General features: G+C 33.3%; 1 protein-coding gene across 1 annotated transcript; it reads left to right on the forward strand.

Annotated features, from left to right (window-relative positions):
* Positions 1-1,327: 1,327 nt before the first annotated feature.
* LOC105327112 (4-hydroxyphenylpyruvate dioxygenase) lies at positions 1,328-12,056 on the forward strand. Its single transcript, XM_034483091.2, has 12 exons — positions 1,328-1,437; positions 1,526-1,552; positions 5,893-5,955; positions 7,182-7,332; positions 7,868-7,950; positions 8,156-8,349; positions 8,610-8,687; positions 8,855-9,017; positions 9,233-9,304; positions 10,301-10,417; positions 11,544-11,666; positions 11,845-12,056. The coding sequence occupies exons 1-12, from the start codon at positions 1,435-1,437 to the stop codon at positions 11,917-11,919; spliced, it is 1,149 nt and encodes a 382-aa protein (XP_034338982.2). The 5' UTR covers positions 1,328-1,434; the 3' UTR covers positions 11,920-12,056.
* Positions 12,057-18,038: the final 5,982 nt, after the last annotated feature.

The raw sequence follows: 18,038 nt of genomic DNA on the forward strand, positions 1-18,038 counted from the left end.
ATGATAATGGCATCCTGATGATGCATGTATCTCGTCCCAGTCGGTAAGCTCTGCAATATTTGTTTTTGATCATTGTAGATCAGAAATATCAATAAACGTTGACATGCACAATGCAGACCTTAGACAATTTTGTACATCAAAATCGAAACATTCATCTTCATCAACTGAGTTTTGGCTCTAGCAGATAATAAGGAGTAATGTGTTTTGATACTCAGTAAGACTTGGTCATAGGGATGTCCTAAGGAACTTTGCTATACCTTAAGGTGGTATAGGAATGCACCTCCATGTTGTGACGTACTTGCTATCGAAATAATTATTTATTTAGTTAATATACAAAACAAGATGAGCAAATATACTCTACTAGCTTGAAATTTAGAAAGTATTATTTCTCGTAGACAAAATATATTGTCTTACTCGTTGTCTTGAATTCGGTAAAAGCATACAGTTTTGGACTCGTGTAGCCGTTTATGAACATGTGTTACCTGATAATACATAAACCATTATGTTCAGTTCTTAATTAGTATAATTTTATATTTTGTTTTCTTTTTATATTCTTTTCCAAACTTGTCATAGTACCTAACGGCGTAGCGCAGTATGGGTGAGAGCGTTAATTATGATTCTGTAAGTCATGATTTCGAATCCAGCTGGACCTTTTGTAATTTTTACCATCCCCAAAATTTTTATGCATATTTTTGGTCAAATATTGCATACTTTGAAAATTCTTAACCGGTTAAAGTATTTTGATTAAAATGTTTGTTTTTTTTGTAAAATATTGCATATAGAGTTATACATTTTGATGCATGTAGTACTGATTTCAAATAGATATTATGGCCATATAAGGAATCAAATTATCCTGCAGATGATATATATCCACTGGCGTCGGAACCAAATTGAAAGTGGGAAGCTAGACTGATCCTCAGAAATATTGAGAGAAAAGAGAAAAAACCTAATTCCCAAAGTCATGAAAATCCTAATCCGTGGGGTTGGGGGTGGGAAGAAAGGGGAGGGGGGAGGGGTAAACCTATACTTCCAAAACTAAAAATCTTTCAGGCCATAACATTTTTCCCCCAAATCATGAAAATCCTAATCCGTGGTAAGGGGGTGGGGGGCTGTACGTATTCCTTTGACTCCAACTTCTTAATCTTTCAAACGTACATTACGGAACAATTATGTTTCCTGTGAAAAAAGGGGGGGGGGCTGAACCCTCTATTCTGCTATGTGTCTAATGGTTAGGTCTAACTTAGCAAAAACAGTGGCCCTAGCTCCCCGGTTCCGACGCCTATGTGTATCAATTGAAAAAGAAATGAATTAGAGTGAAGAGGGAGTTATGTTTAGGAGAGGTGTGCTTGCGCTTTAAACAGCTTATTGGTCTTGCATTGTCCAATCAAGATCGCCGTTACAAACACACCTTCAAACACAGTTTACAAGGACAAAATGGTAGGTGTTTTGTTAAATTTTCTGGTAATATTTCTGTAGTTTACAGGTGACATCAGTTAATTTGATATTTTTTCTTGTATTTTTTCAGACTACGTATACCAATAAAGGACCAAAGGTGAGCTACTTTATTCTGCAATAATACTGAATGTTTTGTAAACACGAAACACGAGTCAACGTGGACGTTTAATCGGGTAACGGGGGTTGCAATAATTCCGAAATGTGTAGAGAGAGAGAGAGAGAGAGAGAGGAGAGAGAGAGAGAGAGACTTTACATTTTTAGCTCACCGAAATGAAGTCTGGGGGATCTTATGCTATACCCCCGGCGTCGGCGTCTGGACCTGGTTAAAGTTTTTGTTGCTTGCAGGTCCTGTATCTAAGTTATTATACTTGTTCTTTCTTCACCAAGCTTGCATGGATGATGCATCTGGACTTATTTATGGACTTGAAAGACTTTGATGCTGAATCTGAGTCCTAAATTCCAGATGCTGGAGCTAGGAGGAACTAAGGTTTTGGAGCAGGTCAAAGTTTCTGTTGCAGGTGCCCTTTGATAGCAATATCTAAGGTAGTTACTACTGACCTGACAGACTTGAATGCTGAATTTGGGGCATAGGTTTTGGATGATGGATGAGGTTTAATTTTTTGGAACTTGTCACATGTTTTATAGATAATAACTTGCATAGTTGATTTAACTATATTATAAATGAAACACAGGGAAAGCCTGATATCCATTATCAAGGATGCTAAAAACATCTTCTTCGTCACTCAAGCCTGCTTGCAATTGATAGATAGATGTGTTTGTTGTTAAAAGATATAACATGATTCCTTTGATATAGTATTTTATGATATGATACACTATTGTTTAAAATGATACAATATTATACAAATATTGACTGGGGTTGAGGGCAACATTGATTATATTAGCCCCCGAGGGACGAAATATTGCCCGACGCGAAGCGGAGGGCAATATTTTAGTCCCAAGGGGGCTAATATAATCACTGTTGCCCGAAAACACAGTCAACATTTGTTTTGTTATATGAAGAAACAAACCAAAATTTAAGAAATTAATTGAAAACAGATCGCCGTAATTTTCTCAGCTCAACAAAGAATTCACGAATTCAGTTTTGTGCAAAGTTCATTTCCAAAATATCCCCAGCATCAAACGGTCACTTGTGATATTCCACCGACCGTAAGAATTATCAGACAGGTGTTCTACCTGATTTTACTTCACAGTAATTCGCAAATCCTTATATCCGTTATGATAGCAAACCGTCACATTGCGCGTTCGTTGTTTACTTGCCTTGACTGACTGTCTATTATGACGTCACCTTGTTTTGGAGTCGCGAAGAATTATTTACGTCACCGTTTACGAATCAACAAATCAGAGGCGATTATTTGAAATAGAGGGAATGTTCTCTAGATATTATTCCTAGCCGGTCAATATCTAAAAAATATTGACCGGTCAATATTTTTCGGACGAGCTGATATTACAATTATTGACTACTCGTCTATATAGAGTTATATAGTGAGAATATACTACTGAATATAACAATATATCATGTTATATTGTAAAAAATTATATGATATAATATTTCATCAATTTTTTGATATTTTATGATATGATAAAACTTAAGTATCATGATATTTTTATGTATAGTATTGTATATTATGATACAATATTGTATAATTTGATACTGTATTATTAAATTATCATTTAATCACATATGATATTGCAATATATAATATTGTATCATATGATACGATATTGTATTAATATAATATTGTATCATGATATGATATAATATAATATGATATTGGATTCTACAATTTAGTATTTTCGCACATGAAATTGTTTTATATGATATTGTTTTATCATATAATATCATATCATATAATATTGTATAATATGATATTGGTTTAAATGATATTATTACTTATTAGGTTAGTTACTGACTCACTACGGAAATTTGTTTTCCCTCGGACTGAAATGTCACATTTTCATTGGATTAAACATGGCACGTGATTGCCTCATATATCTCTATGTAGGTTCTTTGAGGATTAATATTAGGCAATATGGCCGTCATTGGCCGCCGCCGCACCTACTCATCTCAATGTTTCATATTATTTAACACAGAAATCGTGTTCAGTAAGTCATTAAAATATTTAGAGTAGTGGCCCTTTGAAATTATTTTTAAATTAGAGTAGTTGCCCTTTGAATATTGATGTCACATTGTTGTGTCTGGAGCAGAACAAAATGGCAGCGTCTAGGCCTAAATTTGCTCAAATCTCTGCAGAGGTTTAAAATTGAATAGCAACAAAACATTGTAAGTAATATGGGTGAAGCGAAGATTTTTAAAGCGCATTTGAAAGGTGGTATTGATAATTTTGAAGAGTTTAAATGAGTTTATTTGGACGAGATATAAGGCATCTTGTATACATGGCTTTGCGTAGATCACCGCTATTTGTGAATGAATAGGTCGCTTGATAGTCCTCGGGAAAACAAAACACTTATTAGGTTAGTTACTGACTCACTACGGAAATATATTGGGTTGATCAATCTCATAGACGGCTCGGCTTCGCCGCGCCATCTATGAGATTGATCAACCCAATATATTTCCGTAGTGAGTCAGTAACTAACCTAATAAGTAATAATATTGGGTTTATTCACAAATAGCGATGATCTACGCAAAGCCATGTACAAGATACCTTACATCTCGTCCAATTTAACTCATTTAAACTCTTCAAAATTTTCAATCTCACCTTTCGAATACTCTTTAAAAATCTTTGTTTCACCCATGTTTACTTACAATGTTTTGTTGCTATTCAATTTTAAATGTTTTCTCCCTTTCCTCTGCAGAGATTTGAGCAAATTTCGACGCTGCCATTTTGTTCTGCTCCAGACAAAACAATGTGACGTCAATATTCTAAGGGCAACTACTCTAATTTTAAAGAATTTCAAAGGGCAACTACTCCAAATACTTTAAGAACTTACGGCATGCAGTTTATGTATAAAATACTATGAAATGTCGAAATGAGTAAGCGAAGCGTCGACCAATGACGGCCATATTGCCTAATATTATTTCTCACAGAACAAATATAGAGATATATGAGGCAATCACGTGCTATGTTTAAACCAATGAAAATGTGACATTTCAGTCCAAGGGAAAACAAATTGTCATATCACATGAAATTGTATTATATGATATTTAAACATATAATATCATCTCATGTGATATATTATATAATATTTTATGATATCACATGCTATTGTATCATATGATATAATACTGTAAAATTGTGTCAAATTATATTGTATCATATGATACAATATCATATTATGTATTAAATATGATACATTAACATACAATAGAATATCTACTAATATACTAAATTATACAATATCATATCATATGTTACAATATTGTGATGTATTATGTGGTATGATATTGTATCATATAATGCTACATTGTATCATATGTAATTTATTATGATATTGTATAAATGATCAAATATAATAATGTATAACATGATACAATGTCATATCTTATGTTAGAATATCATATTGCACCAATATTTATTATGGTATTTTGTTGTTTTATATGATATATATTGTGAGTATGATTGGATGCAATATTGTATTTTATTTTATTGTATTGATGAACATTATATAAATAGTGCCTGTTTGGGAGGGTAACAGTTGAAATTGACACCCGGAGAAAACCATTTTCAACTGACGCGAAGCGGAGGTTGACAATGGTTTTCGATGGGTGTCAATTTCAACTGTTATCCTCCCAAACAGGCACTATTTATTTTGTTATACTGAATGTCATAATTTTTAAGAAAATTTTACTGCTTTTATATAGGAATAACGTGAATTCTACAGCGAACCGTACGCGCATAATTTTCGCGCATGTAACATTTTTTAATGTTACCCGTTGCTAAGTGCGTTGCTAACGCTGAGGGTAATAGAAAATATTATTAACTGCGTCTTAACCAATCAGATTTCATTATTTAACATGAAAGTATAACAATGTTATTTATAATACTGTATGAAATGAACATATGATTATCATAGACTTTTTTAAGAGATGATATACGATATTGTGTCAAAACAGTGTCCATGAATATCCAAGATCATGAAGTATGATTTTCATATATTATGATAAAGTTGGTCTCATAAAGGTGATGCCTCGTCTCGGTGAGCTTTGTAATCTGTGATTTCCTATGTTTGAATAACTTTAGATCAGTATTGAGAGTAAGTCAAAATATTTTTATCATGTCATTAATAATCCATGAATGCAGACCAAGGCATACAGATATTCCATTAATATTCTAAGTGATTGTTGTCAATGCAGTGACCTATTGCACTGAAGGGGCAATTGTAGAACATTGTCTGCTTATCATTGATTAAAATTAGATGTACCTTTTTCAACATTTTTGAAATATAATTATATTGCAGCCAGAGTCTGGGCGATTCGTCTGCTTTGATCATCTCACTTTCTGGGTTGGAAATGCCAAGCAGGTAAGCTAGAAAGGAAAAACCAAAATTTTTAAAATATGTGATTAAGATTAGAATTTGATCCATGATTCTGAAATAAACCCAGAATGTCGCAAAAGCTAGCAAGAATGATTATATATGTTTTTTAGTCAGTACTAACAGCAAATATCCTCAGATGCTCACAAGTTACTATAAGAATATGTTCCACATTAGGTGCATGGTTAAATATATTACACTAAATAAAAAAAAACATGCATATTTTTCTTCTTATGACTTTACATTACATTAATTAATATTTTTCCATCAACCTTAGACTAAATCTCGTGAGATACACGAGGAAAACACGAGTGACACAACTCTAGGACTGGGCATAACAAATTTAGGGCCTCTGACGATATATGATAAATGTTTCTTTACATGGAATTATATTTCAGTTGATTTGTATTATAAAAGGGGTAAGAGAAAGTAGGGCTTATTTATTTGCATTTTATGCAGAGAAGAAAACAATATTAAGAATGAATTATGTTAAGAGGTAACCTGTAGGCTAATTTGCATATTACATTGCCTGCATGTCTGTGCTGGAGCTCCCCAAGTGACCCGTCACCTGAATTTTGATCAGTCATGGCCATACAGACACAGTATGTTTGATTCACCCTACTTTCATTATATTTGTAATGGTGTCATGGCCGAAATGTTAAATTTTAACTATTTTTTATATCGCCATCACTGGTGGTATGTCAGTGCAATGTTGGCTGTTAGCAAAATAGTTTTATGAATGATGAAACAAACGACCTAATTGTCCTTTATTTAGTTGCATGACATTGGAATTTCAAAATGAGACGTAAATTTATGTGGATCTAAAAATAACAAAATTGTTTAAATGAGGAATGCTTGAATTACTGGGAGCTGAATATTTCTGTTAATCCAGTTTGTATTGCACATATAATTTACTTAATGATTGGAATGATTTTGATATAATTACACAATTCTAGATTTATGATAAAAACTTTAATATAAAAACTTTTATTAGGTATCCATTCTTATTTTTATATTTTTATATCCTTCGAAGACTGTACATTCATAAGCAAGATACTTGATATGGTCAGCTCTCCTGTGTTATCTTTACTTTGGAGTACGAGTCAGAGGATGCAGAACTTTATAGATACTTGTAGTTATTGTAGTTACATTGTAAGAAGAGTCCACAGCCTTAAATAAATGGCTCAAAATGTCATGGCTGTTTCTTGCTACAGGCAGCCTCCTACTACTGCACTCGGGTCGGTTTTGAACCTTTTGCCTACAAAGGACTGGAGACGGGCAGCAGACAAGTGGTGTCCCATGCAGTCAAACAGAACAAGATGATCTTCAACTTCCAGTCCGCCCTGGAACCAGACAACCCTAAAGGTCAGGCAGAGGTCATGTTCTTGTAAATTCATCACTTAATAACTATTTTTTGTTCAGAAAATGAAAAATTACAAAAACAATTAAAAAAAAAACGCTGATGCAAATATTTATTTCTAAGTTAAAAGAAAGTTAAGGTACATTTGTATAAAACTATTAGGTAGATAATTTCACACTTTTACAATATCATATTTTTAAGGTGCTTCAACTATCAGGTAGATAATTTCACACTTTTACAATATCATATTTTTAAGGTGCTTCAAAGTTCATTCTTATGCGAATGAGTGGCATATTGAAATGAAATTTTATGCAGTCATCACATATGTACTGAACAACAGCAAATCGTAATAAATGTTCATTGTATTTAGAAGTTAATTTATAGCTCATCTCACCAGCACAAGGACTCACTAGTCTTTCACATTTACAATTGTATGCAAATGCCACACAGGGTATTCAAAGCACTTTTTACTTGTTTATGTGTATATAGATATCAACACAGGCTCTATGGCACAATATCAATAATTCCCATTTTCTTCAGAGATAGGAGAACACCTTGTAAAACATGGTGATGGGGTCAAGGACATTGCATTTGAAGTGGAGGATTTACAAGCTATCTTCAAGGTCAGTTAGAAACTACTTAAAGTACTTAAAACTTAGAAATGATTTTTCTACCAAGAATCAGCTATGCTAGTTTACTATGGAAGCATGCACATAAATGATATTTTAATTTACTGTAATAATACACTTACTTGTTCAGCTTTCTTTAAAAAAAAAAAAAAAACTTACATGTGACCTTTAATCCTCACCATTTCAATTCTGTAACCAGAGAGCAGTGGCTAAAGGAGCTATAGTTGTGAAGGAGCCTTGGGAAGAGTCTGATGATAGTGGAACCGTCAAAATGGCTATGATAAAGACATACGGAGACACAACACACACACTGATTGACCGGTCTGGATACAAAGGCCTGTTCCTACCTGGATACAGGGCTTCAACATTCAAAGACCCCCTTGTTGAACTCTTGTGCGTACAATGTATTCTAATAAAGAAATTCAGTATGCTATATTGTTTCACAGGCTTTTAAACACTTTTTCTGAATTGTTGGATATTGTAAGTTTTTTGTTTGGCGGCACAAAATGTGCCCACAGTTTTATAAAACTTCGTTGAATTTCATAAAAGTTGAACAAACTTAATGATAAAGTGTAGACTTCTGAGTAAATGTATTGCTGTGACACAAGTTTTTTTCAGATGTGATGATGTAAAACTGTTTCCTGTGATTGTAGACCCAAACCAAATCTTCAATTTATTGACCACATTGTGGGGAACCAGCCAGACAATGAAATGACCAGTATTGCCGACTGGTGAGTGCCTCAACTGTTCAGTTCTTCTGACATAACAAGTCAACTTCAATTTCATAATCATAGTGTTCTTTTTTTCTTTTCGATCAACACTTATTATTTTTGCATTAAATTATGGTCCGATAGTTTTTCAATTTTGATGTATAGTTAATGATGAAGTTTGTACATAGGTATGAGAAGAACCTGATGTTTCATCGTTTCTGGTCCGTGGATGACTCACAAATCCACACGGAGTACTCTGCGCTCCGCTCCATCGTGGTTACTAACTTTGAAGAAACCATTAAGATGCCAATAAACGAACCGGCACCAGGAAAACGGAAAAGTCAGATACAGGTACCTTACTCTGTTTAGGGCTTAAAACAATGCACTTGTATAGAAGAGAATAGTGGAAGACTTTTACTGTGGCTGATGACTGGGATATTTTTTCAAGAGTATGATAGGTTATGATATAATTATGATGATCATAGATCTACTGCTATGCTTAAAAAACAGTTGTCAAGTAAAGTCGAGAGTTATGTTTCTTGGCACAGTTACTCTTTACTTTCCAGGAATATGTGGATTACTATGGTGGAGCCGGAGTTCAACACATCGCCATGAATACCAATGACATCATCCAAACAGTAATGACCAATCATAATATATCAGATTAGTTCTTGTACATGTATTTTAAAAATATCTTTGCTATATTTAAAAGCACACAAAGACCATATCAAGTAGACTTTGGTAAAAATTATAGCGCCATGCAACACCAACCCTCACTGTGATACAATATAAATGTACTTTCACACCTCTACTATAGGGAAGTAAACAGGCCTTGCCTCAATCCTCTGCCCTTCACAGTCTAATATATTTTGATTCTATAAACAAAGGAAACGTCTGACCAGGGTAGACACTTTGATTGATGGTTTGACTCAGTTAGACAGGATGTATGTGACAGACCTGTTATCTTTGTGACTTTAAGACAAAATCATGCAGCTGACACAAAGTTATCAACATTTATTTACCATGCTTTCTGTCCCAGGTTTAAATCATGTGAATTCTCTATTTGACAGATTTAAAAGTTTGAAAAAAGTGGAAATTTACATGTAGATAATTAGCAATGCTAAAGATATTAAACAAATGAATATTTAAAATTTCTTTTACGATTGAACAAAAGAAAATCATAAAAAGACAATGAGAGAGAGTTGATTTCCATGTTGTATGCATACCTTCTTGCAGATGCATGCATTCATTTTTTGTGTGAAATAAATGAATGTTATGTTAATTCTGGTAGAGTCAAAACATTGACCTTTTATCATTTAAGCCTTTAACACATTTTTCAGAAATATGAAGGACACGTTTGTAATGAGGATATAGATGAAGACTATGCCAGTCCACCTTTCTCTAAAGATTGATCAATACTTCTCATCCAATTGCCAAAAAAAAAAATTGAAATCTATAAATTAGATTTTATTATTGTTTAGTAGGATCTTCATTTTCTGTTATGGAAAGAAAACAAGTGCTACATGTATTATACTCTTCTTAATGTTAAAGAATTGACTTTTAATATCAATGAAGAATTGATTTTAAAAATTTATTTGGTGTTGTGTGACCACATGGATCATATACTATTTCAGGTTTCACTTCTCCGAGAAAGAGGCCTTCAATTTTTGGAAATCCCCAGCACTTACTACAAAAACCTGAGAGAGAGGTTAAAGAAGTCCAAAGTAAAAGTTACCGAAGACTTGGACAAGGTTTGTTATTAGGACAATAACATTTCAAGACAAAGTTGGTTTTTTACACATGTAGTTTTAAACTCATGGGACCAGCTTCTTCCTGACCTTCACCTTGATAATATCAATGAGTGTAATTTTTGTGTTGTGTCTGTATATAATTGTTATACTTCATTTTGTACTTTCCTAATTATCATCACAACTACTCTGCCTTTTACTTGACTCCTTTGATGACAGCATTCGTTGTGTATAAGAAGAATTTAACAGAATTTAAGGGTATTATTTAGACACATTAAATGATTTTCATAATTTATTAGAAATACCCTTGTTAAAACAGATTGTAATTTTTAAGACCTGTTGAATTACACCTACACACTCTGGAGTAATTTTTTCTAACTGCTTGATGGCAGTTAATTGCAAACAGATCAGAACAATTGTGTAAGTTCTCAGATTTTCACAGTCATTATTGAATTTAATTTTCTAAATTCTCTTTACATCCTGACCCTGTGAAGTTAATATGGCAGCATTAGGGGTTTAATGCAGGGATGATCAGAAATCTGTCACCATGCGTTGCACCTTAATCGTTTGTCACACTATGAAATTTCAAGGGCAATTTAACTCCTTGAAGCTATGACACATATGTAATACATTGATAAGGTTGTACTATTAGACAATAAGTCTCCCATGTTTTTGATTTCAAAGTGAATCATAATGTGTGACAGAGTACACAGTTACAACTGTCTTTTATAATGCATAACTTAGAGTTTACAAATATGATTTTCTTTCATAACGCATAATTAAGTTTACATATACATGTAGTTATTAATGAGTTAACAGGTAGGCCTGTTTTATAAAGAGTTTACAGGTAAGACTGTCTTTTAAAGTGAGTTTACAGGTATAACAGTCTTTTATTCTAAGTTTACAGGTAGGACTATCTGTTATAGTGAGTTTACATGTAGGACTATCTTTGATACTAAGATTACATGTAGGACTGATTGATGCTAAGTTTACAGGTAGGACTGTCTTTGATGCTAAGTTTACATGTAGGACTATCTTTGATGCTAAGTTTACAGGTAAGACTGTCTGATGCTAAGTTTACAGGTAGGACTGTCTGATACTATGTTTACATGTTGGATGGCTTTTACAGATTCAGAAACTTCACATCCTGATTGACTATGATGACGACGGCTACCTGCTGCAGATCTTCACCAAAATCATGCAGGACAGACCAACAGTTTTCCTTGAGGTCATCCAGAGACACAATCACCAGGTCAGAGTCATATTCAAGGTCAAAGGCCAACTAGGGTCATCAAATTAAATTTAAAGTAGTTAATACTAATTGTTTCCATCAAATTATGAATGTTCTTTGAAGTTTATAGCCGATGGTTATGAGAAAATTTTTGAATGGGATAGACATGTATATTTATAATTGCCTTTGTCTGGTTTAGGGTTTTGGTGCTGGAAATTTCAAGTCCTTGTTTGAAGCTATCGAGTTGGACCAGGCTGAGCGTGGGAATCTGTAATGCCGCTTACACAATATGATGTTTAAGAGGCCTTTGTTGGAATGCAGCATAGTCAGTCTCCATGTGCATTTGAACACTGCTTTCTATAGAATCTCATTACATTCTGTACATATACAAATACTCCAGTGGGTTGAATTTGTTCTCTGTTTTTGATTTACACTCTTTGTTATATTTCTATGAAATTGTCCAAGGACAGTTTATGCAGTCCTAGGGGCTATTGAATCCAACCAGTATTTTAGAGGTTTATCTTGGAGAATTTTAGTATTCAACTTATTTAGTATTAGACCACTAGTCAGTGGACGTTGGTGAATCATTTTGTAAAGACATTCACATAGCCACCTATGTGTTGATGATTGGAATCTATTAAATTTTCATAAATATTTTTGAAACTTATGCAGTATTTTTTAATCTATTTTTTTTACATACACATATTTTTTTGGGTACTGAACATCTTTAATGTTTTTAAGAGTTGAATTATTCATTGATTAAAGATTTTCAGAAACTATATCTTTCTATAACTCTTCATTTTGTATGTATTGATGCTCCCTTCACAAATCATTGAGTCTAAAAACTTGAAAGGATGTACCAATTTAAATAGAGGCGTGCTGCCTTATGTACAGAAATGCCTGAAGAGGATGAATGAGTGAGAATAGTTTATTAACAGATAAACATTTTCAACTTGTTGCTTTTAAAATCATGAGCTTGATTCCCTTTTTTCATCATGTTCATTTTGTAGTACACATGTATAAATGTACTAAAAATCAATTTATTGATATCGAAATGATTTTTTTTCCAAACAGACGGAAAAATTCAGATCTCTAGTGGTGTATATTTTGACGTTGAAATAAAAAATATTCCATATGAGATAGTGGTTATTTTTATTTGTTTTTATGACCAAATATATGTTAAAGTCTTTTAGAATAAGTATGCCACTGTGATTTCAACTCTCAGACGAGCTTGACAAGTGCTACTACCCTTGCTCTCTGTTACAGACATGACAGGAAGCAGTAGATGGCATCTCTCCTTGCCATCTGTTTTTGTTCTTTTAACTTCTAAATATTTTCATTTGAAAATTAGCTGTCATTTGAGGTTTTAATATTTTTTTTAAATAAGAAATGTACGCCAACTTTTTCATGGCATGCAGCTGGGCAAATAAAAAAAAAGTCGTTCCGTGATGTCGGCAATTATCTCGGGCTAAATACAGGAAATGGTTATCACGTTATACAAAGAGTTTCAAGGAGACTGCATTATTGTAAACTTCGTCAATGTCAGAACAGATACAGTTAAAGGTTGTGATAACATACTACTTAGTATATTGTAATATTTAATTCATGTGGTCTTTCTTATGTCTGGATTAAAGTTTTTCTAGTATCAACTGGCTAAAATCTGTTGTTAAAGAAATTCTCATAAACCAGGTTTTACAAGATTGGTTCAGAAATATAGAGATTTTTCAAGAAAAGCTTTGGACAAGAAGTATATCTTAGAAACTGCCAAACTATTTAAGATTCATATTTACAAAATTACGAACCTGTTATCACAAATTACCAATTAAAACTGGAAGATGGAAAAACATAAAAATATGACTTGGTATTTGTTCATTATGAGATGAAAACAGTTTGGGTGACGAATACCACTATGTTATGGAATGTCAGGCATTTTCTTTCATCCACAATAAGTTAATTAATGAAAAATATTTTCTCTACTCTTCCTAACTTGAACCTGCATTTGTACATTTGTAAATATTTTTGTTAGTTTGTACTTCATGTTCCATTGATATGGTTTGAGAGATATTCTAGTAAACAATCAACAATACTGTATTCTAGCTATCATTGTTGATAATAGGTACTTTTTAAAAGTTATTCTGAATTACATCCAAAGTTAAAAAAAAGTAAGCCTTCTGGATATAAGAGAGTGAACTTGATATATCTATGTACCAGTATGTAACATGTAGGAATTACTCCATATGAAAACAGAAAAAACATGATAATTTGGTTCACACGACAATGTTTGACATAATTTGAATAAATGGCCTTATAAAGGAACAAAAATCACATTTTAATTTCAACCATATGCAAAAAAGAATTGTGTTGCGTCGATGAAATCCGGTATCTTAATAAAGGTGTATCGGGTGACTGCGGTAAAGTGATCTGCTCGCATTCCAGTGTTTACATATATATATATCTACTTAATATCTATATGCTTCCATGTATTAGTTGAAACTCCAGAATTGTGTGTCGTTGATGGTTTGATATAACTACTATACCAAGAATCATGCGCAATGATTCAACCGATTTATTGTGTTTCTTTTGTTAAGGTGCATATCGCTGTGATTTGTCATTCAGCAAGGATATGACGGCGGCCGCTGATCTCGTTCCAAACAAAGAATTCACCAACTTCCCCCCGCTCCGATTCCTGCCCCTCTCGTATTACTAATACCCACAGTTAGACCACCTACTCCATACAGAAGGAAATTTTTAAGGTGGTAAGGGACACCTGTCGATATCAATGTGGATAAAAGTACATCATTATCAAAATACTTTCACCGGTTTTTTATTTTCAAATTTTTGCAATAATTGACTAAAAATAGAATAATTTTTTCAATGATAATAATAATAGAAGGTCCTGCGGGAATCGAACCCGTGACTTACTGATTTGTAGTTTACGCTCAAGCCCATTGCGTCACACTGATATGTAACTATCATGGGAAAGATGGGGTTATTCTAGTTATACTTGACTTTATCGGGGTTTTTTTCGATAGGAAGTTCGTCACAATATGGAAGAGTACCATACCACCTTAAAACATCCTTTAAGACCAAAGGAGTTTTAAATTTTTCCTTTTATCAAAAATAAAAAAACTGTGTCATGTCCTTTCAATATATAGTCTTTACAAGAAGTTTTTTCGACGAAGCTGGTCTTTGTCGCTTGGTAATAATATCACTCAGCATTTTCATGATGGCCATAAAAACTGTATTCTGATGGCGAGTCGTTTAATTTGTTAATCATTGAAAATACAGGTATACATATCTTTATCTGAAATCTATATGCCATTTGTAGAGAACCGTCTCTTAAAGTTTCAAGTATAAACAAATTTTTTAAAAGGAGATGTATACCGGTTTCTCTGTACAGATGACGGGGTCATTTCCTTGTGACATAAAATATTCAAAAAAAATCCGCAAATGTCATCTTGTGATGCATGCAGGTTTTATGGATTTGGCATAGAACATGCATTAGGATAAAAAATTGTTTGTTCGCCCTTCATCGATCCGCTAACCGAAAAGAAGTCAGTTCAAGATATTTGAATTATAAATTATCAACAAGCTGGGCATCGCATTCACGTACGTGGTCTCAAATCAAATTTAAAGCCGAAATGTTTAAAAAAAAAAAAGGAGTCGGGAGAGGGTTATAAAGACATGTTGCTCTATTAGTTTCCGAGTTCCGAGCATCTCTTGCCTTTGACTTTTGAACAATAAAAAAATAAACTGTTTCAGTAAACTGTTATGGCCCGCCATAAAAGATATTCCACATTAACCGCACCAGTTGAAAAAAAAATGTAGGTGTTAATACATCTATTTAGTAGTTAAATTTGTAGGCCTAGGCCTACGTAGAATTATAAACGCAGCAACTAAGCAAATTATATTTTCGGACCAGCGCCATCAGTATGTTAGCTCCGGTGTCTCCTTGTTTCTGTATTTTGATTAGATATTGGACCTTCAATAGCACTCAATTAGGGACGCGTACAATAAGATAAGCAAGCTTTCATCCTTGGGGACACAAAGTCCAGAATATGTCCCGAAAGACCAATGCCCTTTTGTTACATTTGTAACGTCCACCTCGTTTGTGTATCAGTTTGAATGCAGTGACAACATCCATTGTCTCTGCCCACAAAGAAACACGTGTAAAGGGGTCAGCAGCCCTTTCCCAGTCTAAAAGGGCTTATCTGCGAACGAAACAAAACCATACAAAATATTTACGCTGAAATTGCTCGGTCATTCGATTTCTTTGTATAAAACAACAAGGGTGTGTAACATTGTTATTATTTCATACTGTCGGTATAGGCCAGTGTACAGGTCACTGGGAACAGGGCTAGAACGGATACAGGGCACAGACGCTTGAGGCAGGAACAAAAAGCACACAAACACTGCATAGATACAATCCATTGTTTTCATTCTCCATCATACCACGTATACTATATTCTTTAGAATTTTTGCGGTAAATACGTCTTCACAGATGTAGCCACCAAGTCGTTTTAATGTTTAGAACTTTCATCCAATATTCGATAAGATTAGACAACTTACGCTCGACGATTTCAAGTACTTAGTAAATCAATTAATTAAAAAAAAGTTTATTTATTTTCAACTTTCTTATGTACTTCAAACTGCTTGAAATGCAATGCACATTTCCTCTCATATTTGATTCTGTGAATAACGATTTTTATCCCATAAGAAGGATTGTATTTTTTCAACCTCCTTTTTACATGTGTTTGTCAGTGGAGGTTTTATTAAATACATGAATAAGAACTATGGGTATCATGGAGGGTTCCACAAAGCCAAGTTTATTTGTACATTTAAAACCATATATACCATGTTACTTGAGAAGCAAAGACATATATACTAAAATATATACACCAAATACAGCAATAAGTTCATTCAATGCATTATTTAGTAATTTTTACGGAGGGCAGAATGAGTAGATTAAAAGATACACCATTTTAGACAAAATCATTAGAGGACACACATTCCTTACATAAGAAAGTGTTTATTTTGTACTTTTTGATGAAAATAAGGAAAAAAATGATGACAATTAGATATAATTGGTGATAGATATACCCTAAATAATGTTCTGTATCGTGCAGACAGATATAGGAGAGACATCCTCTACTCTCTTAATTCATAGCCCGAATAGTAGACAAAATAAATTCAGTTGGTTGGAACATATTCTATTGCATACTAGTAAACATATACAAAAGGTTCGAACACAGGTTCTTACAACTTACGATGTTCTTACCAAGTATAACAATTTACAACTGTATAGTAGTTTAGAATGTAAAGTACATGTACATAGAAATGGATATTACTAAAGTAGTTCAATTATTGAACAAACGTACATGTGTTAAAAAACAACTGAATAAATTCAGTTGACCATCAGTACTCGTTAGTTATAATATCATTTGATATGTTAGTAGTAGATACATTGTACTAAACAGTATAACGGGTATTCCCAAAGTAATTGAAAGAGACAAATAGATGGGAATCTATTCTATCTGAATGAAAGGACCTGAATGTGCAATCGATGGTTTGCATTAACTGCCATTATCCTCAAAGACTATGAACAATAAGCCTTTGGTCAAATTCTTTTCTTAATGCCAGATCAATCGGTGCTATTGCTGTTGGACATAAAATAAGCACACTGACAAGCCACAACAGTAAGACTTTTAACAAACAACGGTTCACTCCTCCTCTTTTCAAGTACACCTCTGTTGAAGTCTAGTTATGCTTTAAACATTACCAAACTCCTGTTGAATGGAAACCTATTCAGCAATACATTTTCTTCTTCAGAAAATAATTGGTATAATCCTTTCCGATTGGCCCTAAAAGTAGCATTGACACGTGTCAGCTAAATTGCCCGCTTAAATACTTTAATATTCTTCCACGAAATAAGTAATTCTTGTTATATATATTCAGCAGAAACCGCGAGTGGAAGGTCAATTAAGTCATCTGTATCAATCAATGTTTATTGTTTTGTTTTAAAAATTATTTTTCGTTACAATTTTAAAACTTTAAATAATGATTGAAAAATTATAAAAAGTGAGTTGAAAATTTAGGGAAAGCGCACCCCCCCCCAATAAAAACCTTGAATAGTTTTGCTGATTTTGCAAACGTGTGATTATGGAAAAGATGTGATTGCGGGTTCAAAGAAGTTATAATAGCTGTACCAGAAATCTAGTCAGTTCAACAAAAGACTGACGACAAACCTTGGAATTTTTTTTTCAGATTCCGAAGGATTCGTTTATTTTTTCATCGTTTGCATTCTTCATGTATTTCATTCACAAACTTAAAAAAAACATTTAGGGACTGGATATGTTTGTACAGACTCTTCAGTAGGTGCAAGATAGAGAGCAT

Source organism: Magallana gigas, chromosome 3, assembly GCF_963853765.1.
Source record: "Magallana gigas chromosome 3, xbMagGiga1.1, whole genome shotgun sequence".
Taxonomy (NCBI): Eukaryota; Metazoa; Mollusca; class Bivalvia; order Ostreida; family Ostreidae; genus Magallana; species Magallana gigas.